The following is a 24,235-nucleotide window of genomic DNA, read 5'->3' as shown; positions in this document are numbered from 1 at the left end:
CACCCTAAATAAGAATTTAATCTGAGTCACAGTTCCCTAACAATTTGTTAGGGAAAACAATTTTTTAGACTCCACACCCTCCCTGGGCAGCTGTTCCAGAGCTCTGCCACCTCCATGGAAATAAATTCTTCCTCATGGTCAGGTGGAACTTGTGTTTGTGGCCAGATTTCTGCCTCAGTGTTGTGTGGGGTGCTGAGCTGTGTAAAGCAACCTGTTCAAGACACTGAGGCAACTTAAAGGTACAACCCAAAGCTTTCAGCTCTCCAAGCCTGTTGTTGCTTCTGGCTGGCCCGTGGCTGCCCCTACCAGCACATCCTCTCTGCTGCCACTGGGAGGACTAAAGCCCACACTGCCCATTCCACATCCTCAGGAATTAGATGCAGGGTTCCTGATTTGTGTGCTGCCTTTTGTGTTTGTAGGATGCACCCTTCTGATCCTTGCACCACAGCTGGCACAGCTTGGCTCTGAGTTTTAATTGCCACTGCATTGAAAAACACATACAGTCTGGCACCAAGAAGCAGCCTGGCTGTAAGAGTGGTACCAAATATCATGGAAGTCTCATTAAAATCTCCAGCAACAGCAACCCTGCAAATTGGAAGCCACAGCTGGGGAAAATTTTAGCCAAGTGTTGATCTGGTGCTTAAGTTTTCTGTGATTCTCCAGCCCTTTAAGCCCCAGCACCTTTGCTCCAGTGATTTTGCAGGTCTGGCCATAAGTGGGAATTATTTAATGGGCATTAGTCACAATGTCATGGATATTACACAGCTGAGACAACTTGGGAGCTCGTGTGGCCTCCTGGATTTGCCCCCCTTTTCCTGCAGCTTTTTTGGATTTCCCTTTCTAATTCCTTAATGTCAAGTGAAGGCAGCAAATGGTAGTGGTCAGGCAGCGTTCAGGGGCTGCCCAAGGAAAGGAGCACGTTCTCCTCAGAGCTCCTGGCAGAGCTAAATAAAGATTCCCAGGGCAAAAAGGAGGTGATGTAATGAACCTGACAGAAGTGGGACGGGAACTGGGAGGTATTAACAGGCAGGAACGTGCAGCATTATTGATGAGCTGATTGCATTTAGCAACCAGCAGCTAAACCTGCTAAAGGGGAGGTGGCTTTGGCAGCTGGGGACATCAGAAATGCCCTGAGCACACCCCTGAGCTCGGGATCTGAGAGACTGCTGTCTGCTGGGTAAAGGTGTTTATATGCAGGATGCAAATTAAGTGCTGTTTTAACATTCAGAAAGAGAAAAAGTGGTGGCTTAAAAGCAAAAACCAGCCCAACAAACATTATTGCCTTGGTGTGGGGTGAGAAACCTCTGTAAGGTGTTTGGCACACAGCTTGTAATGGGAAATTAATTGCAATGAAGAAACACAGACTGCCCCACACAAATGATGATGCATAGCACTTTCTTTGTCTTATTTTTAAATGAACAGCTTATGGGGTTTAAGAATTCTTTTTCACACATTAATAGAGAGACCAGAAAGCTGATAGTGTGAGTTGATAAAATCTGGGTGAGGCTCAGAAAAACGGACTTCTTCCAGAAAGAAACACTTTTCAGATAGATTTTGTGTTGCCAGAGAGCCCCTACAGGCACATCTTTTTCCAAGGTAAACTTTGCCTTTTTAGAAGAGAGGCCCATCTTGAGCAGCTCAGCTCTGAGCTACCTTTTATGTCCCTTTCATTTCCTTGATGTCCAACTTAGCTCCATCCCAGTGTGCAGAATATGTTGTGAATTTATTTCTCAACTTAGGAATTCCAATTTTTCCAGATTATTTCTGGACACAAGTGGAAATCTTGCACAGTCATACAAATTGTTTTCGATAAGGGGGTCTAAAAGGGACATCTTCCACCAGCCCAGGTTGCTCCAAGCCCCATCCAACCTGGCCTTGGACACTTCCAGGGATGGGGCAGCCACAGCTTCTCTGCCCAACCTGTGCCAGGGATTCACCACCCTCACGGCCAAGAATTCCTTCCCAATATCCCTTCTATCCCTGCCCTCTGTCGGTGGGAAGCCATTCCCCCTTGTGCTGGCACTCCAGGCCCTTGTAAAGAGTCTCTCCCCATCCTTCTGGGTTGCTCCCTTCAGGTAGGCATGGAAGGCCACAATTAGGTCACCCCAAACCTTCTCTGTTCCAGGCTTTCTCAGCCTTTCCTCATACAACCCAGACTTCTGTCAGTGCAATCTGTTGAGTCTTGAGTTGTACAGAGCAGGGATATTTGGTGTGGCTGCATCCCGTGGACTTTGACGAGGCTTTTTGGTATCACCTGAAAAACAAGCTACTGTAAAATCTCTCTTTATGCTGGCTTGAGGCATGCAGGACATTCCTGGCAGAGTTCAGTCCATCACTGGTCAGTATAATGTGCCGCAGCTGGGAGCTGGATGTGTATAAAATCTGGGTTTATATTAAAACTGGCAAAGGTGTAGTAACACTGCTTACAGCTCCCTGAGTCAGAGCCAGAAAAAAGCTACTTGTGCACAGAACTTGGGGCTGAGATTATGTCTCTTCTTGAGTCACTTGCAGGTGACAAGAAGTCACAAAGGAGTTACCAGCTGTATTAACAACAGTCTGCAGGAGAGTGCTCAGGGGTGCAGAGGTATTGCCATGTACTGATGGAAATGAAATTTAGTGTCAAGTTAATGTAATACTCCTAAAATTATGAAAACTGGGTTTGTTTCCTTAAAAATCAACACAGAAACTCAGAGGTGGGTGCAATTTGGAATCACCATGTCTGACTTAACCCAGGGGGAGGGCTGCCCAGACCTGCACAGCCAAGGGCTGCATACCACAGTTCCCACTGGAACCACTGAGGTGTAAAGGGCTTGGCAGCTGCTCACCAGCCAAGAAATGAATGCTAAGTGGAAGAATTTCAAAGTGACATTTTAGCCTTATCTCTGAACTGGTTTTGGTAGTTTCTGAGTGCCTGGTGTGCCTGGGCATAACCTGTGTGTTTGTACACCTGTCATTCTGCCTGACCTGAGCTGGGAAACCCTCCCTGGAGGTCACCAAGCGCCTCCGGCACAACGTCCCGTTGGGATGGGATGGGGCTTGGCTCTCCATGGGAGCTCTGTCCTGGCAGCTGGGTTTGGGGGTTTGGGCAGGTCTGGCTGTGTCTCACACATGTTTCTGTTATGACAGGGCATTCTCTCTGTGGTGACCTGGACAGCTCTGCCGAGGCAGCTCCGGAGGAGACAGAAACGCAGGACTTGGAGTCGTGTGATGAGGCTGAGAAGATGAGCAAGGTGAGAAGGTCTCATTCCCACATGGAAGCTCAGTGCAGCCACAGCCAAGGTGCTGGTTAGAGCACCTTTCCAGAGAAAACACTCATCTTCCTTTCAAGGTGTCTATGGATGATCTTGAATGGAACAAATTACAGCTTTGATTATGGCACATCACTCGCTCCCTCTTAAGCAAGACTTGTGCCCTTTTTTCAGGGTCGGTTCACATCCTCAGTGTCTTGTGAGAATGTTCCCACACAGTTTTTAAACAGGCTGGTTCATCACCTGCCACACTAGAGCAGCTCTGCTCAACCAAAAGATCATGTGGGTTATTAGGCTTTCTTACTCTTCCTTGATTTATTGGCATGGGAGGAATGTAAGTTAAACTGTATTTCCTTAAAGCAGCAGCATAGCACACATGCTGGTTTTTAAATGCAAACTAATCATCTACCTTAAACTGAAGAAAAACTCTGCAATTATAGCTAAGAGCTTGTGCAAATGATTTCTAATTGGCATCTATTAAGGGATGGTTTCACAGTGGTTGGCAGCTCACACTCATGCTGGGAAGCTTTACACAACAGTAGGTGTGATGTTTAGTGGATTTGAGGCAAAATCCAGTGAAATTATCTTGAAGGTGCTGATTGCTTTTAGGTATTCGTTGCATGGGTGAAGGTGACAGCATACAGCTATTTTTCTACACAACTAATGATCTCATGAGAGTCAGATCTCTGTTTGTGCATGTCTTCTCTCAAGCTTTTATTTTAACTAAGATGTGCTATAGTGAGCTGTGAGCTGGTCTCTATGGTAGAGAAAGGAAGGAAAAGACCTTGGCCTCTGGTTTCCTGACCCCTTCTGTCCTCTAGCCTGTAGTTTTGTCTTTCATAGCCAGGCAGTGGAAGTCAGATAAGAAAAAACATTCCAATGCATGAAATGCATGCAGAGAAGGTGGTTACTCCTACAGCTTGTTTCCAGGTTTTATTACAGAACTTTTTCTTGTAAGTACAAACAATTTCTTCTTCAAAGTACAAACAATTTCTTCAGCGAGTGGAACTGTTTGTTGATGCTTGGGGATTTTTAAGTGTAAATATCTGGGATTTTCATACTCTCTGGCATTTGACAGAGCTGTGGCAGAGCACTGAGCAGAACACATGGCTGCTGGGGGGATGAATGTTCTTGCTGTGCCTCCCATGGCTTTCTATTTCCGAGCTGCTCCACAGGCTGTGGGGTTCCATTTTGCATCCTCAGAGCTGCAGTGCCTCAGGAGGTCGTAAGGATTACAGATTAGCTCTGCAGCTCAGCAGATTTAGTTAAACTGAGAAATTCACCTTAGCAGCTTTAATGCTTAATATTCACATGCTGGAAAAGTAACTCCTGACTCCAAGGAGCCTTGGTTTCCAAGGACAGGAGTGTCTGCTTCTCTGTAAATGAAATGTTGACATCACTGAGTTTTCTTTAGAAATGCAGAAATATGTCACTGTATTTGTGTGATGCAGAGGGGATTGAGACATTTTACTTAGTGCTCTGTTTGTTGTGGGACAAACTGCTTGAAATGGTCTCTTATTAGAAAAAGAACACATGTTCATATGCCATGTAGTCAATTTGGCAAACCCAGGGATGCTGCTGTGCCTGAGCTCTTTACTCACTGAGCTTCCTTGGTGGTTCCTCTTTAATGTAAACTACAGAACCCCCCCAGTTATTCTGCAATGCCTCTAGATAATTCCTGCATATGGTAGAGGGGAGGGGAAAAAGCTCAGTCAGCAGGAGGGTTTTCCTAATCCCTTTGCTCTTTTGTGTGCTTGGGAAAACTGATTTCATGGGAAGCAAGGATACTGCAACATGTGTTTTTCCATGGGAAGCCACCACCAGGCTGGTACAGTGAGGGGGAAAAACAAAGGTGTTTTCCTGTCTGTGCACTCCCACACCTTTCCATGCTCCTGGGATTATGGCACAGCAGATTAAGCTGATGTCCTCAGTGCTGTTTTACAGGGGTTATTTCTGTACGTGGGAAGGGAAAGGCTGTGCCCTCCTACCACCAGGAAGGGCACGTTCCCCTTTATCACTGTCCTGGCCACAGCTTCCAGTCTCCCTTGGATGGTGGAGTTTGGGGCAGACTTCCTTTAGTTTTCTGCCCTTCTTGGCTAAAGCAGGGCAGGGGCTCTTCCCCATTCACCCCTGGGCAGCAGAGGAAATCCATTTTACCTGCATTGGAGCCTCCCAGCCAAACAGAGTCCCCCTTCTTTTAGCTCAGAGGCAGCATTGAAGATCCCAAGCAGCCTTTGGGGTGTCCTTTGCTGTGAGATACCATGCTCGTGGGGCAGGGCTGCCTGCTGCCAAGCCCAGGGCTGCAGAGGAGGACAGCTCCCAGCTTCCCTGAACGCTCCTAGGGGAGCATTAATAATTCATGGCAAAGCAGAGGAAGGCAGCGCTGCAGCTCTGCTCCGTAGCTCTGCTCCGTCCGCTCTCCCAGCACGGGCTTTGTGTGAAGGTAAGCGCTGGGAAATCCTGCCAAAACCTGGGCTTGGGGCTCCTTGGGACCTTTCTCATGCAGGTGACAGGTGGATGGACTTGTCTTTGATGTGTCTTCCCTACTCCTCTTCCTCCTCCTCCTCCCTCCTCTTCTCTGTCCCTTCCCCCAGCCCAGCATGTGTGCACGTGGGTGTGTGTTTCCTTAGTAGTGGTGCATTTGTTTCTTAATCTGCAAAAGCCTCCAGGCTGATGGTGGTGGTGGTGAAGGATTTGGAGGGTACAGCAGTAGCTTTGAGGGTTCCTCCATTTTCTGAAGAGCTGGCTTTGTGTGTATCCTAAAGGGTTGATAATGTGGGGTTTGCTTCTCCGTCACTATTGCCAAAGTAATAACTACATATGTATATTATATATAATAAGATAAAATGATGTGTCTGTAGAAGCATTCTGATAAAATACTCGAAACCCATTTCCAGGGTGGGTTGAGGTATCAGTGGTGTGGCATAGCTGTTGTTCTCTCTGGACTCACCCCCTATCTAATTTCACCCTGTTATCTCGAGTTGAAATCTATGTGAATTCTAGCAGGGAGCTCTCTGGGTACAACCCTCGAGGTCATGCAGCTGGCAGTGGCCTTCAGTTTCTCTTCAGGTTACTTTGCTCCAGGGTGGGCTTCTGGCTTTCCTTTCTCTCTCCATTTCATGTGGGAGCCAAGTGGAGGCGAGAGCTGGGAGGGAGAAGAGTGGGGGAAAGGAGAGCTTGCTCTCTACCACCCCTTCAGGCTTGTTTTCATCTAGCCTGTGAACTGAAATTTCAGGCTGTTTGTGAAATCCAGGGGATGCTCCTCTGGCAATCTCAATTCAACAGAATAGCAGGAACATTTCATACCACAGTAAATTCTTCAATGATTTCTTTCCTCTGAGGTGAGGTGGTTGTTTTGCTCTTTCCCAAATTGTAGAATAAATCAAGGTTCAAAGGAGACATCCTGAAAACTGAGGATATGTGTGAGTTCTTAACACTGCATGTTACCAAAGGCTAAGACAAGTGTTGTGCTGCATCTCAAAATCAGTCTTTGTGTATATTTTTTCAGGTCATGGCACTTTGAATTTACTGGGGATGTGCTTTAAAGGGTGTCCCCAGTTAAAATACTGCAGGACACTCATTCCTTCCTGTTTGTAATTAAAGACATCTGGCTCTTGCATTAAAGGCTAATTACCTCTCAGCCCTGGTGCTCAGGGGAGCTGTTGTGATGGGCTGTGTCTGCACATGCTTACACCATTCAGAGGGATTTTTTCCAAGAAAGTAGGTCGTCTGCTCTCTGCAGCATTATTCAAGACCAAAATTAAGTCTCCAAACCTTCAATGTGTTGCAAAATAGACATGAAAGGATTAAAACAGGGATTTGAGGGGTCGCTTTTCCAGTGGCTCTTTTAAGTTCTTTAATTCTGTCCCTTCAGATGTTTAATATTCCTCAGCAGCTCCATTTGTAGCCAATCGGCTCCTGCTCTGCCACAGGCAACAGACATTGATATTCCCAGGCTGCCTTCGTGGCTCTGCTGCATTTCAGCCTCTCTGCTGAAGTTTCCCTGTGAAGGCAGCACTGAGGTCTCCCTTCCCTGAGCCTGGCTCTGAATTCCCACTGATGTGAGCGTGGGGCAAATGACACCTGTGGGAAGGCTGTGCTGGGAGAGGGATGGGCACTGCCCTGGAACTGCATCAGTGATCCGAGCCAAGGAGGGAGCACAGGGGGTCTGTCTGCAGTGGGAAAGCCCTTTGGATCAGCTGAGTATGTGCAGCACTGGGATGTTCCTGCTGGATGAGTGACAGTCTGGCGGTGCTGCCTTCCCAGCGATGTCGGCTCCGTGGAGGGTGAGCCGTAAGCTCAGGAACGAAGGGACGGGCAAAGACGGGGACTCCCTGTACCGTTTGCTGTACCTGGTGAGCAGATCTGCTGTGCTGTGGGGCTGGGCTCAGGAATTTGCACTTAAAGGGGGTTTGGGGCTGTGGTAATTTTTGGATTGTGAGTTTGAACTGGAGGCTGAGCTGTAACGTGTGTGCCCTGCAGAGGGTTTTTGTTACCGTGGGGTGCCTGAAGGGATGCGGTTTGCCTGAGTTTGGTTTGGGAGGTCAGTGCTGCTCAGAGCTTGCTGTCCCTGGTGGCACAGAGGTGCTCTGTGCCATTCAAGGGGACAGTTGCAATGGCACTCTGCTTTCAAGGCAGAACTCCCCACTCTGGGCAGCAGCCCCTTTGGTGAGTGTAAGGACTTCATCCTCCTGCGTGGAAGGATGTGAGCTTAGCTCCTCTGCTGAGCCTCCTGCAGAGGAAGGGTAATGTCCTTGTGAAGTAAACTCCACTTTACAGGCCAGTTGTGCCAGCCCTCAGTCTCATTGTAAGGTTGCTAGAAGGGATTGCTTTGCAGAATTGTCCTTCAAGTGTGATGCCGTAATTCTCCTGGAGAAATCCTGCTTTAGTGCTATCATTGCTGGCAAACAGAGCTGGTGTAGGGAGATAAAAGGATATGCTTCTGTTCCAGAGCTTCCCTGCTCTATCCACTTTCTTCAGGAAAATGGGGACAGAGGTGCTTTTGTGAAATCTGTGTTTGAGAGTTTTCATCAGAACAGCTGTGTTCAAAGCACCCTGTGTGCAATGTGCACCTACTTTCTGTCTGAAAATCGATTTTTTTAAAGGAACTACAAGGTAGGCAGAATTATGTTCAGGAATGAAACACAGCAGTTGTCAGGGTGGTTTTGCACTTCAGCTGTAAGAGAAAAGCAATATACTTCATTGGTATAAACTGCTAAGTTAGCAGAGTTTGTTGATCAGTATGAGAGTGGTTTAATAAGACTTGATGGCAAGGTACACTTGGTTATTTACTGCATAGAGAGCAGGGTCAGGTGAAGTGGTTGGGGGACCCTCCTGTTGAGTCACGAGGTTCAGAAAGGACCCCACTGCTCTCTAAACTCCTTCTTGGTAGGTTCAGGTGCAGCTGGATCCACTCCTAGTCCCAGGCTTGGTCAGTGGGTTATGTCTAAAGGGTTTTATATGCACAGCCAATCCTGTAGATCCCTTGACTAAGAATTCAAAGTCCAGCATGCTCCTCATCCCTAACCAAGAATCTGTTGTGGCCAGGGATCCCTGAGGAGGAACCTTGAGAAATGTCCTACTCAAGGGGAGAGCCTGGTGTGCAACTCAATGCCCTGCAGGGCAGCCCATCAGGCCCTGGAGTGTGCACTGTTTATGGATTGAGGTGGTTGATTGACAGCTGTATTTGCACATCAGCAGAACATCTGGGTCAGGGTTCCAGACAGCCCTTGACTACCTTGTTCCCCCCAAAATATGGGGGAAGCTGGAGGGAGGCATCACAGCCCTCCTGCTGGCTGTAGCCTAAGTGGGGAAGGAAAGGTCACACACCACAATTGCAGGAGAAGAAGTTTGTGAATTATTGTGCTGGAGACTTTTTGTCTGTCCAGAGAGTGTTGTGTGAGAGAGGTGGGCAGTTCATCAGGAGAGGCAGCGCTCGGTCACTGATGGAGCCCATGGATGGGTTAAGTGTGCACAAGTGGAAATAAGGCCTTGGGAAGTCTTCCACACTTCCTTTTTGCCATAAGGGTGTAACTGCTCCTTCTGGGGCATATCACATGCCTCTGTGTGTCATCCAATTTTCAGCTTCAGTGCTTAGCTGGTGTTTCACACCCTCAGCTGATTTTCGCTCTCTCTTTTTGGGTGACCCATCTTTCCCTGCAGCTTCCTGCAAGTGCACGCACAGGGTGGTGAGAAGTCTGTGGGGTATCAAGCATGAACTGCTTGAAACACTTGGTTTATTTTTGGAGTTTGATTCCATACTGTGTTTTATATTTACAAGTGGTTTTATCTGAACACTTGGATCTTAGAGCAAAATGCCACTGGATATGTCATATCTTCTTCAAATGTTCTTTTACAAAATAGTCTTCAGGCTAAACATTTCTGAGCAAACCCCTGTGTAATCCTGGGTCTCTGCAGGCTCAGATTAACACATCTGAACTGCCAGTTCTTTGTCCCTCCTTTCCAGCAGAGCAGGTAACTTGGGAAGGTTTTTTTTTGCCTGTGCTGTAGCCAGGCTTTTTCACCTTTGAGGATTTGGGGCTGTTGAGATCAAGATCACACCTGTGGGAATCTGATGCAAATGTGGTCTAAAAGTTTGTGTATGTTTCATACTTAAGAATACAGCGAGTGTAGGTGGAACCTTGCTGAGAAATAACAGGAATTATGTTGACTAATGTCTTAACTCTGTGATGTGCCATTACCAGAAGCAGAGTTTGTTGGAATTGGCCTGTTTTAACTCACTGCTCCTGTCCTCAACTTGCAATACTTTTCCTTAACCTCAGAAACTGAAGGTGAATCTTTTCCCTGTAAAGAAGTGTGTCCAGGAGGCACTTTGGATAGACAGTCAGTTACAATTAGTTCCTTACTTACCCTTGTGTCCTGAAGAAAATGATCCTGTGCATAATAAATGTCTTTACTCACATGCTGTGAAGTGGTACCTTGGGTGAGCATTTGGAGCCATAAGAGATCTCTCAGGAATGCCTGTGCAAGGGCAGGAAATCCTTACTTGTTCTTAGCATGGATTGTAGGTACATGGAGAGGGAAGCAGCTGTATGTGAGGAGAATATGTGCCTTAAAAATTGTGGAGGTGTTTGGCACTGCCAGCTGGTGAGAGTGAAGTGATCTGTGAGGTGCTTTATTCTCTCTTTCTTTTCCTTTTTCTTTTTTAAAATTTGTTAGTTTTTCCTCTGTTTGGACAGGGTGATTTTGGGTCAGTTGTTTTACAGAATCACAAAATCCCTGAGGCTGGAAAAGCCCTGCCAGCCCCTGGAGCCCACCCTGTGCCCGATGCCCACCTTGGCAAAGCCCTGCCAGCCCCTGGAACCCACCCTGTGCCCAATGCCTACCTTGTCCCCAGCCCAGAGCACTGAGTGCCACAGCCAGTCCTGCCCTGGGCACCTCCAGGGATGGGAATCCACCACCTCCCTGGGCAGCCCCTTCCAGTGTTTAACAACCCTTTCCAGGGAGAAATTCGTCTTGATGTCCAACCTGACCCTCCCCTGGCACAGCTTGGGGCTGTGTCCCCTTTTCCTGTTGTGTGTTCCTGAAATCAGAGCCCAACCTCCACCTGACTAAAACCTCCTGTTAGGGAGTTGCAGGGAGCCAGAAGGTGCCCCCTGAGCCTCCTTTTCTCCAGGCTGAGCCCCCCCAGCTCCCTCAGCTGCTCCTCACAGGACTTCTAGTATGAACTTGAGGGCTGTAGAGGCAGTGCTGGGAAATCACTGCATCTGGATTGAGATCCCATGGCAGGATTAGGGAGATGTGATCCAATGGAGCAGGTCTTTTCCCCAGGAGCTGGGGCTGTGGCCACTGACACCAGAGGTTGTACCTGCTCCAAACTTTCCAGTGTAATTAAGAGTCTGAGAAAATGATCTCAGACAAGGAGGTGAACCAGGGATAACTGGCTATAATATTTAAGCAGATGTCTATAGATAAAGAAACCAGCTCTGGAAAATGTGACTTACGGGAAGAAATTCACCCTACAATGCATATTTCCTGTCACAGATCAGGTATAAGGTTACTTTCCCAAAGAATTTGTGTTTGGAGCCTGGAGAGGCTTTGGCTCCCTGGATGGCTTTGCTTCCCCAAAAAGCAGCTTGATCAGGTTCTACATTTGTGTTGTCTCCTCTGTTGAGTTGACAGAGCTATTCCCAGGAGTGTAGCAAACAATTAGGGAACTGGCAGAGGGCTGGGCTGTGTGTTTGTTTGCACAGTCATTTTTCATTCCCAATTTTTGGGCCTCTTTGTTAGTTTGTCAATCTTAAGTGCCAGATGAGCCTATTTTAATTAAAGTTCTTGTGTGTCTCACACCAGGAATGGTATTGAACAGCACTTCAATTAATTTGAATTGTGCAACTCTTGTTGGGGTTTTTTTCCCCCTCCTCTTATCCCCAGTCACTGTGAGGCAGGATAGACGCTTCTGGACATTATTGCCTGTTAAAAAATCCCCAAACTGCAACTGCTGAACTGAAAACACTTCTCAGCTCCATCGTTCCTATGGCTCTTACTTAAAATATTACCTCTGGTCTTTCCTCTTCCTTCTTTTTAAAGAGCACAGAGCAGGTCGCTGCTTTCTGTCGCAGTCTGCATGAAATGAACCCCTCTGACTCAGGTGCTCATCCCCAGGAATTTGCAGGACCCCAAGTGGCCACCATGAGGCAGCTCACAGATGCAGACAAGCTGCGGAAGGTCATCTGTGAGCTCCTGGAGACAGAGCGCACCTACGTCAAGGTGAGGGGGCTCCATGGCTGGGGACAGTCTGGGCATGTTCCCTGAGAAATCGGGTTGGTTTCCTCTTCAAGTCTTGGTTTGTGCCATGTATCTGTTAGCTCAGTTCTACAGTCTGTCCCTAAAGCAGGAACTTAAACCTGAAATAAGCAGGTTTTCCAAATTCTTAGGCTGTCATTCTTGGTGTGCACAGGAGCACTGCTCAATGGTTTTGTAAGTAAAACTGTGTAAATGTTTCCTTTTACTGTCTTGAACTCTAAAATCCAACTGCTTTGTCTTGTGTGTGAAAAGGAGAAGTTGGCAGACTGGGTGAGCAGTGACCCTGAGATGAGCTCAGTTGGTTAAAACTTGGTAGTAATAATGCCAAGGTCATGGGTTCAATCCCCTGTGTAGGCCCTTGACTTGAGTTGGACTTGATGATCCTTGTGGGTCTCTTCCAACTCAGAATAGTCTGAGATTCTCTCTGTGATTCTGTGATCTTTGCCACTCTGAGGGACCAACATGGACATCTTTTTATGACTTTTTAGGACTTAAATTGTCTAATGGAGAGATACCTGAAGCCTCTGCAAAAGGAAACGTTCCTCACACCAGATGAGGTATGTTATGTTGACTCTTGGATGTCTTGTTGTGTGAGAGCTTTCACCTGCCCTTCTGCTCTGCCCACCCCCAGCTGCACTTACTTAGCTGAAATTTTTAAGTCCATTTCTTTTCAAATAGTGAATTGAGCAGAGTATAAAAGTACTGCTCAGTAATGTATAGTCTGTAGGCTGTTTTTCCTGACATCACCCTGATTATACAACTGAGAATTACTGAAGCCCTGGCAAACATGGTTAGCTACAAAGTGATATTTTCAGCATTTTGCCTTTTTTTTTTTCCCTCTTATTAGCTGGATGTTCTCTTTGGGAACCTGACTGAAATGGTAGCATTCCAGGTAGAGTTCTTGAAAACTCTCGAAGATGGAGTAAGGCTGGTTCCAGACCTGGAAAAGCTTGAAAAAGTTGAGCAATTTAAGGTAATCTCATTGTTTACATTTTGAGGAGTCCTTTAACACTCTTCATCATATTTTTCTGCCTGTTGTCACTGTTCATGTAAAAACGTGCATGTGCTCACACTCAAGATTAATTTTCAGCTAATACTGGTGCTGTTTGAGAATTCTCCTGCCACAATATAGTTTATGCTACATTTAGCCATATAGAGCACTAGGATGCTGTAACACCATGTGCTTCTGGGTGCTATTCTTGCCCTTCCGCCAGATTTCTTGCCTTGAGCTGTCAGGAAATGCTGGAAATGGAAAGTTAGATAACATCCTTCTTCTGACAAGTCTAATGTTCAGAAACCCACTGGGGCTGCAGAGGAGAAGAGCACATTGAATTCTGTAATTGGACTTTTGTTCCATGGTGGAGCTTTGTGGCAAATCCTTTCAGCTCTCAGCGGATGTGCATCATCACAAGTAGAAATGTAAACTACAGATAGTAAAAACTAGGAAAATTTGAGAACAAATTTTGTTTCTTTCAAATGCAGTCATATTGGTATTGGAGATATGGCCAGTAGCTGATGGAATGTTTTCTCACTGGGGAATTTTATTCTGGCTTTGAACACTCACCTTGGTAAAGGAGAGGATATCTTGCTGAATAATAGTTGCAGTGGGATTGCTCTTGAGCTCACATACAGCCCTGGAAGAACTACTGAAAGAATTGGTCTTTTTGTCTTTGCCATTGGGAGTTTGTTTAAAATGAGCCTCAATCGTGAACACTGCCCTCCTGGAACTAGAACACAGCTCTTGTTTTGTAGGGATTGGGCACTGAATGGGGAGCACAGAGACAGGTTTTTTCCTGGAGCAAGCCTCTGTGATCACTGTGTGCTCTGAGCTTTGAGAGAGGAGTGCCAGGGAATCCTCCTCATGGAGAGAACTCTGCCCTCTGAGTGCTGCTGCTTCCACCTCTTTCCACAAAAAGTGCACCAACCTCACTTTCAGTTCTGCCCCACGGGCACTGTGTGAAAGCAGTGTGTGAAATGTGGGGTTTGGGGCTCTGTGGTTTCAGTTCTGCACTTTGGTTCCCTCTCCTGACTGTCCCCAAGCTGCCCACGTGTTGTCCCAGTCCCCCCACCATGTGTTGTCTGCTTCCCAAGTGGGTAGCAGAGAAAAAGATAAGGCATCTCAGGGAAGGATTGTGTTTGACAAACTCAGTCCAAGGAGGTGCAGGCCTTGGTGGGTTTGTGCAGAGGGGTGGGTGTTGCTTGCACAGCTCTTTAGTCTCTTGCTCCATTACAAAGTCAGATACATCCAGTCCTTCTGTGGCCTCTGGCCACTGCTGAGCTCAGTTAGGCTTTTAATCACACTCTGGAGCTGTGAGTCCAGTCCCTCTGGAGTGAGTGGTGTCTCCAGGTTGGGACTCGGCTAATGATGTTAATTATTATTACAATTATTAATTAATATGTTAATCCACACACCAAGGTTGACCCTGTTTCTTGGTGGACGAATCATGAAATCACAGAATGGTTTGGGGTGGAAGTGACATTCAAGATCATCAAGTGTCACCCCCTGCCACGGGCAGGGGCACCTTCCACCAGTCCAGGTTGCTCCAAGCCCTGTCCAACCTGGCCTTGGACACTTCCAGGGATGGGGCAGCCACAGGTTCTCTGGGCAACCTGTGCCAGGGCCTGCCCACCCTCATAGCCAAGAATTTCTTCCAATATCCCATCTATCCCTGCCCTCTGTCAGTGGGAAGCCATTCCCCCTTGTCCTGTCTCTGCAGACGCATGTAAAGAGTCTCTCTCCATCTTTCCTGTAGCTCCCTTCAGGTCCTGGAAGGCCACAATAAGGTCACACTAAAGCCTTCTCTTCTCCAGGCTGAACAATTCCATTCTCTCAGCCTTTCCCCACAGCAGAGCTCCTCCATCCCTCTGATCCTCTTGGTGGCCTCCTCTGGACTCGCTCCCGCAGGTCCATGTCCTGGTGAGAAGACCCTCTAAGAATGCATTTTCCTGTCACTCCAAAGCTCAGGAAGCTTCAGATGACCTGGGAGAAGGGAAAAGAACTAAATGGCTTTCATGGACTTTTTTTACTAATTCCTTTTTATTGTTTTTTAAATCCTAGAAAGTGCTGTTTTCCTTGGGAGGGTCCTTCCTGTACTACGCTGACCGGTTCAAGCTGTACAGTGCCTTCTGTGCCAGCCACACGAAAGTCCCCAAAGTCCTGGTCAAAGGTAAGAGCCACATTCTGGGCAGAGGGAGAGCCATGGCAGCCACACCTTGGCTGGGGCTGGCACAGGTGGCCCTTGAGGGTGATGGGCAGAAATGGGGGCACACACGTGCCTGGGTGTTCTCCAGGAGCCTTTGCAGCAGGGAATTAAGTCCATCTGGTCCAAGAGGCTCATGGAGAGCTTCGTGCTGTGGGTGTTCTGGGACCACCCTCAGTGGGATGATACCTGAGGAGCTCACTACGAGAAGTGGTTAACCTTCTGTGCAGTTTTTCTCTCCCCACACTTTATTTCTTCTCCCCTGACACTCTCCAGTCATGTGGGAGGGTTTCTGGTGCTAATGGATCACTGTGTACTTTGGAACCAGGAGTGGTGGTGCTTGTAATGACCCCTGGATGCTCCTGGGATTGTGTGTGCCATGAATCCTTGCTAGTGGCAATCCCACTGAATCCCCAGCCAATGTGGTTGAATGCTGGCAGCCACTGGGAAAGGATCAGCCTGGGAGAATGTTTTATGGAAGCTGCCTAAGTGTTTTAACTTCCCCATGCTCTCTCTCCTCTCTGTCCTTCCTCTCACCTCATTCCAACTTGCCTGAGAAGTTTCCATGGCTTGCTGAGATGGAGAGAAATGAACTGTGGTCTGGCTTACAGATGCTTGTGGGCCAACTTCCCTCAGAGTGATGTTCTGCCCCTGTCAGAGTGTTAATCTCTTGGAGGTGCCAGTGATTCGTGCCATTCCTTTTTGGCCAAGACATTGAATAAACAAATGGTTTCAGTTGTAGGAGCAATGCCATTAGGGAGGAGCTCTTATTTTTCAAAGAACGTCTGGATGTCTGATAATGAAAAGTTTGGGGTTTTTTTCGTTGGTTGGTTTGGGGTTTTTTGTTGTGTTTTTTTTTCTTGTGCACTTTTTTCATTTGTACTTGTAAACTTTTATTCCTCGTGCTGCAAAGAATACTTGGCAACAATGTGGGATATAAAAATATAAGACTTGTTGCTAGTCACAGCCGTGCTTTCTTTTGGAATCATTTTGTTGGGCCTTAATGTTACAGCTGTAGAACAGGCAGATCTGGTTATTTTGCTTTTATTTTCCTTTGCTGGCTGTAAATAAAAATGAGAAATGGTTGTGCTTGAATTATGGCATAAACAGAACTTAAAATTTCACTCCAGAGATAAATCTCTTAAAAAGCCTGGGCATGTATTTCAGGTGTAATTTGGTGTCCTCAGCTGAGGTGCAGGTGGCTTTTGGATTTGAAACTGAAGTTGCTTTATTGAAATCAGGTGACTGTCTGCAAAAAACCCAGCCAGCCCTGGCAGGGGACATGACTCCAATAAAAGCAATTGTGTGGAATTGTTCCTACACTGAATAACTTGTGTGTCTAAAAATACCACCTCCTCCTTCCTTCCTTCCTTATGTTCTAGTGGGAGGAGCCACAAAGAAAATGGCACTTTTCAGAAGTTCAGTAGCAGACAGGTAGAAAAATGATGGCAATCAGGTGTCCAGGCTGCCTGTGCTCCCAAAATCTGGTGGCCCAGCTTAAGTGCACTGCTGTCTGCCTCCTTACTGGTTCCTGGTGGTTGGTCAGTGCTGCATTTTAATGTTTGATGAGGTAACAAGAACCAGACCTGTCAATATTGTAGATGCACCTGTTAGACTGGGCTTAGCAGCGGTGACTTCTCACAAATAATCAGTTTGAGCCTTTGCTTAAAGGAAACACATGATTAAAACAATTTGTGGTGCTCTAAAATAGTTGCAAGGCCAGAAGTACTTATTGCTGTCTGCAGCATCCTTGTGAGGGGCAGCTTCAGTCTCTGCTCCCTGTGACCAGGGACAGGAGCAGGGAATGGCTGGAGCTGTGCCAGCGCAGGGTTAGGTTGGATCTCAGGGAAAGGTTCTTCCCCCAGAGGGTGGTGGGCACTGCCCAGGCTGCCCAGGGCAGTGGGCACAGCCCCAAGGCTGCCAGAGCTCCAGGAGGGTTTGGACAACGGGACAGGGACAGGGTGGGATTGTTGGGGTGCCTGTGCAGGGCCAGGAGTTGGATTGGATGATATTTGTGGATCCCTTCCAGCTCAGGATATTCTTTTCCACCGTGGGCAGTGAAATTAAAAACTGTCTGTATTGGTGCAGAGGTGGGTGCCTGTTGTCAAATCCTAAATAGCATATCCAAGGCAAAGTGTCAATGACTCAAAACCTGGAGGGCATAAATCTTATTCCATGGACCTGATAAATCTGCGCTTTATTGCAAAACATCTCTGGAAATTAATTTAAAGCTGGACAAGTCACTTTCTGGGTTTTGGATTTATCCGGTGGCTTCATTTTCACCTTGCAGCCAAGACAGACACTGCTTTCAAGGCTTTCCTGGATGCCCAGAACCCCCGGCGGCAGCATTCCTCCACGCTGGAGTCTTACCTCATCAAACCCATCCAGCGCATCCTGAAGTACCCTCTGCTGCTCAAGGAGCTCTTTGCTCTCACTGACGTGGACAGTGAAGAACATTATCACCTTGATGGTAAGGGATCCACCCCATGTGCTTTTCCCTGCTTGATTCCTGACCTGGAATCCTTCTTCTCAGAGGTTTCAAATTCCCTTTTGTTTCATCCCCTGTCTCTCTGCCTCTCTTCTAGTGGCCATCAAAACAATGAACAAGGTTGCCAGCCACATCAATGAAATGCAGAAGATCCATGAAGAGTATGGGGCAGTATTTGACCAACTTATAGCAGAGCAAACAGGGGAGAAAAAAGAGGTAACAGGCAATGAGATTTGGAGAGGAAAAGGCTGTTATTTGGTGCCTGGAGTGTGCATGTTAAACTGCATCCAGTATTTCCCTTTGCTGCTGTGCCACTGGAGTGGATTGTGGTGCAAACAGAGAAATCCTAATTCAATTCAAGAACTGCTTTTCCATGTATGGTTCAGTGAGTGGGACCAGTGTAAAGAAATAGTGGACAATCAACCTTCAGTGTTGTGCTTGGGTGAAAATCTCATCCCAACCTGCCCTTCATTATTTTGATATCCTTGTCTTGGCTCTCCTCTTTTCACATCAGTAATCTGGTCCCACCAGTCTGAGTGGAGTGGCATGCTGAGGCAAGTCTGCCCTTGCCTCTTCAGTGGCTTGGAAGAGATGAAAATGTGAGGTGTGGTGTGTGAGAAACTGCTGATGCTCTTTTAGAGAGCCTGTTGGTGGACTTGGTATGTGAGACAGAGCCGTGGGCTGGAGGTCTCAGTGGGGCATATGGAAACACACAGAGACCTGCTGTGTCTCAGTCCTGACTGTCTCAGAGACCCCTGGAATGGGTCCTAAAATCCCAGACCTCTGGAATAGGGGCAGCACTCCATTTGTCAGTCTGAGGGACCATAAGTCAAAGAGAAAGGTCTCTAAACTTTGCCCCAAACTGAGTATGTGTGTTCAGGGCTGTGCTTAAATTTTCAAACCAAATAGAAAGAAACTGGTTGGGAAAAGGATGGAAAAAGGAGAGAAAAAAGGAAAAGAAAACATCTGGGTTTTGCCTTGACTTCACACCAAATTGTAAGAGCTGTTCTGTGAGTTTAACTTACCCTAACTTGTCCTGAGCAATTAAGGATCTGTTGCAAAGTGGCACAGTCTGTTTGCACATGCTTGCAGCCATCTGATGAAATACTCCAAAAGTTTGCATGTGGGGAATTTTTTTTGTTCAGAACTAAACTTGAAGCAAGTTTTCATGAACTGGAAACTCACATAAGGTTCCTTGAACTGATTAAACCCTGTTTGTCTGTGCCTGTGCTTGTGTTGGCAGGTTGCTGACCTTTCCATGGGGGATTTGCTCCTGCATAATACAGTGATATGGCTGAATCCTCCTGCTTCACTGGGGAAGTGGAAGAAGGAACCTGAGCTGGCAGCATTTGGTTTGTATCCTGATACTTTTATTTCAGATGCCTTAAAGACTGTCACATGTGCCTTAGCAGATATTTGTTGAAGGTAACTGAGCTTTGCCTTCCACAAGGTTGGCTGAAACTTAAGGCTGCATTAGTCTCTTTGCTGCCATGATCAGTTCTGTTCTGGAGTGATCTAAAACTGGTGAGGAATTTGGAGATAGCTGCTGTATAGGGCAAGAGTTTCTTAAACTCAATACCCAAAGCTATAGAGCTCTATAGAAATATATTTTTCTCTGAAAAGATACAGTTTGATAGTTCAGTTGATGCCAAGTAACTCTGCTTCACAACCCAGCCTCTCTCTTACCTTCAGAATTACATCAAGTACTGCAGAACCTGTTGAGTTCTCTCTATTTGTTCCTAAATTTCTTCCCATGCAAGTGTTTTTTTCCTTGTTGTTTCCAGAATGATGATTATTATGTTTTCCAGATGATGATTATTATTGTTATTATTTTTAATATACCATAAAGATAACAATTGAAGACTTTTTCAGCTTGGCTCTGGAAGAGCATATAAAATTTGCTGCTTTCCTGTAAGCTGGGAAAGCACCTGGTCATACCCCGAAAGGAAAGCTTCATGAAAGCTGCTAGGAATGTGCAGCAACTCTTAATTACCCCCAGAATCTCTAAATTGGTTTCATAAAATGTCCAAAATTAAGTGTCGCTGCAGTTTGGTCTGAAAACAAAGCGTGTGCTTGAGACCTGAAGAAAAAGATCACAAGGAAAACTGAAGTCTTGAAAGGCAAATTGCAGCTCCATGTGGATTTGTGTGACAAGAAAGCCCTGGGATTACACCTCTGCCTGCCAGTGGTGTTCACCTTTTAATTGCTATAGCCCACTGTCCCCCTGGGAGGAGTTCCCCCCCTGTCCATGCACAGCATTTCCTGCTGACTGGCTGCATGTAGCTGGATGCTGTTTATTTTTCTGAGGTGAAATTAGCCAGGGGGAATTAAAGTTTTCCAAATACTTGTATAGAATTGTTGCTGTTCCAATAGTTGTTCCTGTAACTGGTGATGTAAACATTGAAGTTTCAAGTGAGTTTGAAGTCACCTGGTTTTCTGTGGTAAAAGCTGTGGAGTTTGTTTTTTTGGGGAAGAATATACAAGAGGGTTGGTGGTTTCTCCAGGCCCTCCTTTCCTGGCTCAGGGGAGGGCTGAGGAGCTGAAAGGTCTGTGTGTTTGGGCATTCAGGGACTCATTCCCAGCCTTAGAATCTTGAGGAGAGACTGTGGGAGCTGGGCCTGGTTAGTCTGGAGAAGAGACTGAGAGGGGAACTCATCAATCCATACAAATATCTCCAAGAGGTGTCAGAGGATGGTGCCAGACTGTTCAGTGGTGCCAGTGACAGGAGGAGTAGCAATGGCCATAAACTGAAACACAAGTTCCACCTCAGCTTGAGGAAGAACTTCTTTCCATGGAGGTGCCTGAGCTTGTGGAACAGCTGCTTAGGGAGTCTCCCTGTCTGGAGGCATCCAAACCCACCTGGACATGTTCCTGTGTCCCCTGCTCTGGGTGATCTCCAGAGGGCCCTTCCAACCCCAAGCGTTCTGTGATTTTGTGATTCTGTGACTACATGGCTTTTGTCTCTGATTCCTCCTCTAGTGTTCAAAACTGCTGTGGTCCTTGTATACAAGGATGGCTCCAAACAGAAGAAGAAACTTGTGAGTTGCATGGACTGTTCTGGTGATGCTGTGGGCACTTGTGGGGCTGCAACTGGGATTTGCTTTCCATAAAGCTGTGGAGCTGGAGTGTGCTTTTCCATGTGTGATCCTTGGTGTGTGAGGTGTTGGGTGGTGCTGAGCAGTCATTCCTTTACTGTATCCTTTGCTCTCTGCTGGACTAGTTATTCATGTCCCTGCCACATCCATTCCGTGCTGTGGATGGATTGTCATGAATCAAGATATTGATGTGAACTTCTCTCTTGTGTTTGACTCCTTGGTCAGTGTGTTTGAATCAAATTTTTAATGTCTGTCATCTTGCTCAGCAAAACACAATGCCCTGGGTGTTTTGTGCCATCAAACAAGTGCTGGCTGCTGTCAGCTAAGTCAGGTGTGCTCAGGGATCCCACTGGAGTTTGGGACTCAAAGCTAAGCTTGGCAGTAAACCCGTGCTAGAACAAAGGACACAGTTTGTGGTGCTACAGAAAACCTGTGATTCCCACCTGTGGCATAAACTGAGGTGTGATTGGAAATGCTCACATGGGTAAAGCCAGCTGGCCACAGGAGGACTTCAGAGTGACCAAAGCAAAACTAAAACCTGTTCCTGAGTGTTTGTGCACCTGGAGGAGAGAATGCAGCACTGATCTGAGTGACTTTGGAAGGCATTGGTAACAGCTGATGAGTTGTTTTAGTCTAGATTTTAGCAAGATCTTCACAGAGAGGCACCTCAGTGAGGTGTTGGAGCGAGAAAATCAGAATTGCAGCAGGTCTGTAGCTGGAGGGTCTCAGTGCAGAGCACAGGAGACTCTTGTGTCTGTCCCAGGGTGTCTTGTTTCCTAATGGTGTTTTGGAATTCTTCCAGGGAGGATCACATAGAGCTTCAATTTATGAAGACTGGGATCCGTTCCGATTTCGCCACATGATACCTTTGGAAGCACTACAGGTCCGGGCCTTGGCCAGTGCAGGTAAAGTTCCCACTGCAGGAATTTGGCAGGAATTTGGGCTGGGGGCTGATCAGTGTCCTTAGTGCACGTGGCTGCAGCTTCGGGCACCTGAAAAAGAAACCCACAAGCTCAACATCCCTAAGAGCACTGGAGAGGAGAGGAGAAGGGGTTCCAGGGATGTATCTCCATCCTGTCAGTTCATTCGGAAGCCAGGCAGGGTTCTGGAAAAACAGGGCAATGTAGTTGCTGACTGGTTCACTCTGTTCGTCTTCTGGAGATTAGAAGGCAGTTTGCAGCTGTGAGACAAGAGAACTAGTAGAGGTTTGTTCTTGTGGTTGCTGGCTGCATGGGAAGCTTTTAGTATTAAAACTTAAAATTTATACAGTTTTCTCTCTTTCTAATGTGTAAGTGGAAAGAACATAGCAGGGAGTTGTAAAATCTTAGAATCATGGAACGGTCTGAGTTGGAAGGGACCTTAAAGATCATCTTTTGTTCCACACCCATGGACAGGGACACCTTCCACTATCCCAATTTGCTCCAAGCCCCATCCAGCCTGGCCTTGGACACTTCCAGGGATGGGGCAGCCAGAGCTTTTCTGAGCAACCTGTGCCCGTGTCTGCCCCCCAAAATGTGATGATACTTTATGGAACACCTGAAAAGCTGGATTGTTTGTTTGGTTTGGGTTTTTAATAGTTTTTTGTTCATTTGATTGGTTTTGTTTTGTTTGTTTGGAGGTTTTGGTGGGTTTTGTTTGTTTGGCTTGGGTTTTTAAATATTTTTATGGGACTGAGTGGGTGCATATAAAATCCTGCCAGTTTAAGAGTCTATTATTTCACTAGTCATTTGCCCACTGCTGTCTTTCCACCAGGAGTTAATATTATTTGGAGTGTATTATCTCTTGTCCTGGGTGGTCTTAAACCATTTCTTCAGGATTATGAAATAAATACTTTCAAGTTAAACATAGGAAACTGTTCCATGAAGTTCTGCTTGCTTTTCCCTTTAGATGCAGAGACCAATTCTGTGTGTGAGATTGTCCACGTTAAATCTGAGTCTGAGGGCAGGCCAGAAAGGACGTTTCACCTTTGCTGTAGGTGAGTGTGTGTCTCCCTGTTTTCCATGGCAGCTGCACCTCTGGATCCAGCCTGGATATGTCTTTCCTTTAAAGCAATCTGGGAATACCAAGTAGAGGAAATGGGGAGAGGGTGTAAAAACTTGTGGCTGGCAGAATTTTGTAAAATCCCTGAAAGCAAAGGCATATATTTGATCAGCCTTGCACCTTAATGAGAATATTGTTATTACAATTTTCCATTCACAACCAGATAAACTCCAGCATTGGATCTTTATGCCAGTTAGTTAATGGTGTGTCATGTTCAGCTGGTCCCTGGGATGCCACCAGGTTCCAAAATCTGCTCCTGGGGCATTGCCTTTTTCTTAGGGAAACGTCCATTGCTGTCGTGGTGGTTGCCCTGATGTAGTTTTAGAGTTCAAGTGAGAACTTGGAACACAAGTTCATACAACCATAGAATGGATTGGGTTGGAAAAGACCTCTGAGATCATCAAGTCCAACCCTTGGTCCAACTCCAGTCAGTTTACCAGGTCATGGCCAAGTCCATCAGGATCCAACAGAGCTGATGCCAAGCCAGTTCCTACTATGAGGTAGTGGGGAGTTGCAGGACTTGTGTGTGTTTCCAGGAGACAAACAGATTTAATGAGCCCCCACAGGTCAGCTCGATGTGTATCGTGGTTGGCTCTGGGGGAAAAGGAAACCTTGGGAAGGGTGAAAGGCTAAATGTTTTGTTAATGAACTGTGTTTGGTTTCCTTACCTGCCCATTGCAATGACCACAGATTTAGCTTTGCTTTGAAAGCACTGTGTTACATGGAGTCTTCTCTGAGGGAATTGCCTGCCAGTCGATTTGCACTGTCTTAAATCACAGAACTGGTCATTATTTATCTCATTTGCAGCAAGGTTTTAGCAGTTACCAAGAGATAACGCTGCCTTTTGTATTCTCACCTGTTTTGCAGTTCACCAGAACACAGGAAGGACTTTCTGAAGGCAGTGCACTCCATCCTGCGGGACAAACACAGGAGACAGCTTCTTAAAACCGAAAGTTTGCCCTCATCCCAGCAATATGTCCCTTTTGGTGGAAAAAGATTGTGTGCTCTAAAGGGTGCAAGGCCAGCCATGAACAGGGCAGGTACTGTAGGGTTACAGACTTTCAAGATCCCAGTAACCCCAGCACCGTTGTAGGACATGTGGTGGTGTCTGTTATTTGTATATTAGGATTAGCATTCTCTCCTGTGTATGTAGAAACTGCTGGTTTTCCATGCTTCACCTCCTTGAGAGCCTTAAATTGCCTCTCTCTACCTTGCTTTGCACTCAAGGCTCAGCTTCAGAGCAGCCCTTCTGGCATGGAAGGGGGAAATGGCATTCCTGTCAGTGCCCATTGGCTGTGCACTTGGATCTGGAACTGGGTTTCTGCTGGACAAAGCAGAAGCCCTGCTGCCTGTTCCTTAAAAGCATGTACAGAATTTTGAGGTGACCCTAGCACTTTG

The 24,235-nt window shown here is 46.6% G+C and overlaps 1 protein-coding gene across 7 annotated transcripts in view; it reads left to right on the top strand.

The window, feature by feature from the left end:
• Positions 1 to 24,235, top strand: part of TIAM1 (TIAM Rac1 associated GEF 1) — a 131,866-nt gene that overhangs the window by 104,129 nt on the left and 3,502 nt on the right. For 4 of the 7 annotated variants that reach the window (XM_071564554.1, XM_071564534.1, XM_071564515.1 and 1 more), the window contains 12 exons: positions 3,127 to 3,230; positions 11,799 to 11,978; positions 12,503 to 12,571; positions 12,862 to 12,987; positions 15,073 to 15,181; positions 17,505 to 17,684; positions 17,800 to 17,918; positions 18,946 to 19,054; positions 20,682 to 20,740; positions 21,600 to 21,702; positions 22,685 to 22,772; positions 23,705 to 23,877. In XM_071564554.1, the coding sequence (XP_071420655.1) occupies positions 3,127 to 3,230; positions 11,799 to 11,978; positions 12,503 to 12,571; positions 12,862 to 12,987; positions 15,073 to 15,181; positions 17,505 to 17,684; positions 17,800 to 17,918; positions 18,946 to 19,054; positions 20,682 to 20,740; positions 21,600 to 21,702; positions 22,685 to 22,772; positions 23,705 to 23,877 (1,419 nt within the window). Of the gene's footprint in view, positions 1 to 3,126; positions 3,231 to 4,122; positions 4,202 to 5,382; positions 5,692 to 11,798; positions 11,979 to 12,502; positions 12,572 to 12,861; positions 12,988 to 15,072; positions 15,182 to 17,504; positions 17,685 to 17,799; positions 17,919 to 18,945; positions 19,055 to 20,681; positions 20,741 to 21,599; positions 21,703 to 22,684; positions 22,773 to 23,704; positions 23,878 to 24,235 lie in introns of those variants that run through there. The other 3 variants (XM_071564544.1, XM_071564570.1, XM_071564564.1) reach the window with 3 other exon arrangements.

This window comes from Pithys albifrons, chromosome 1, assembly GCF_047495875.1.
Source record: "Pithys albifrons albifrons isolate INPA30051 chromosome 1, PitAlb_v1, whole genome shotgun sequence".
In the NCBI taxonomy this organism is placed as follows: domain Eukaryota; kingdom Metazoa; phylum Chordata; class Aves; order Passeriformes; family Thamnophilidae; genus Pithys; species Pithys albifrons.
The sequence above is the reverse complement of the archived record's forward strand: the minus strand, read 5'-3'. Positions and strand labels throughout refer to the sequence as shown.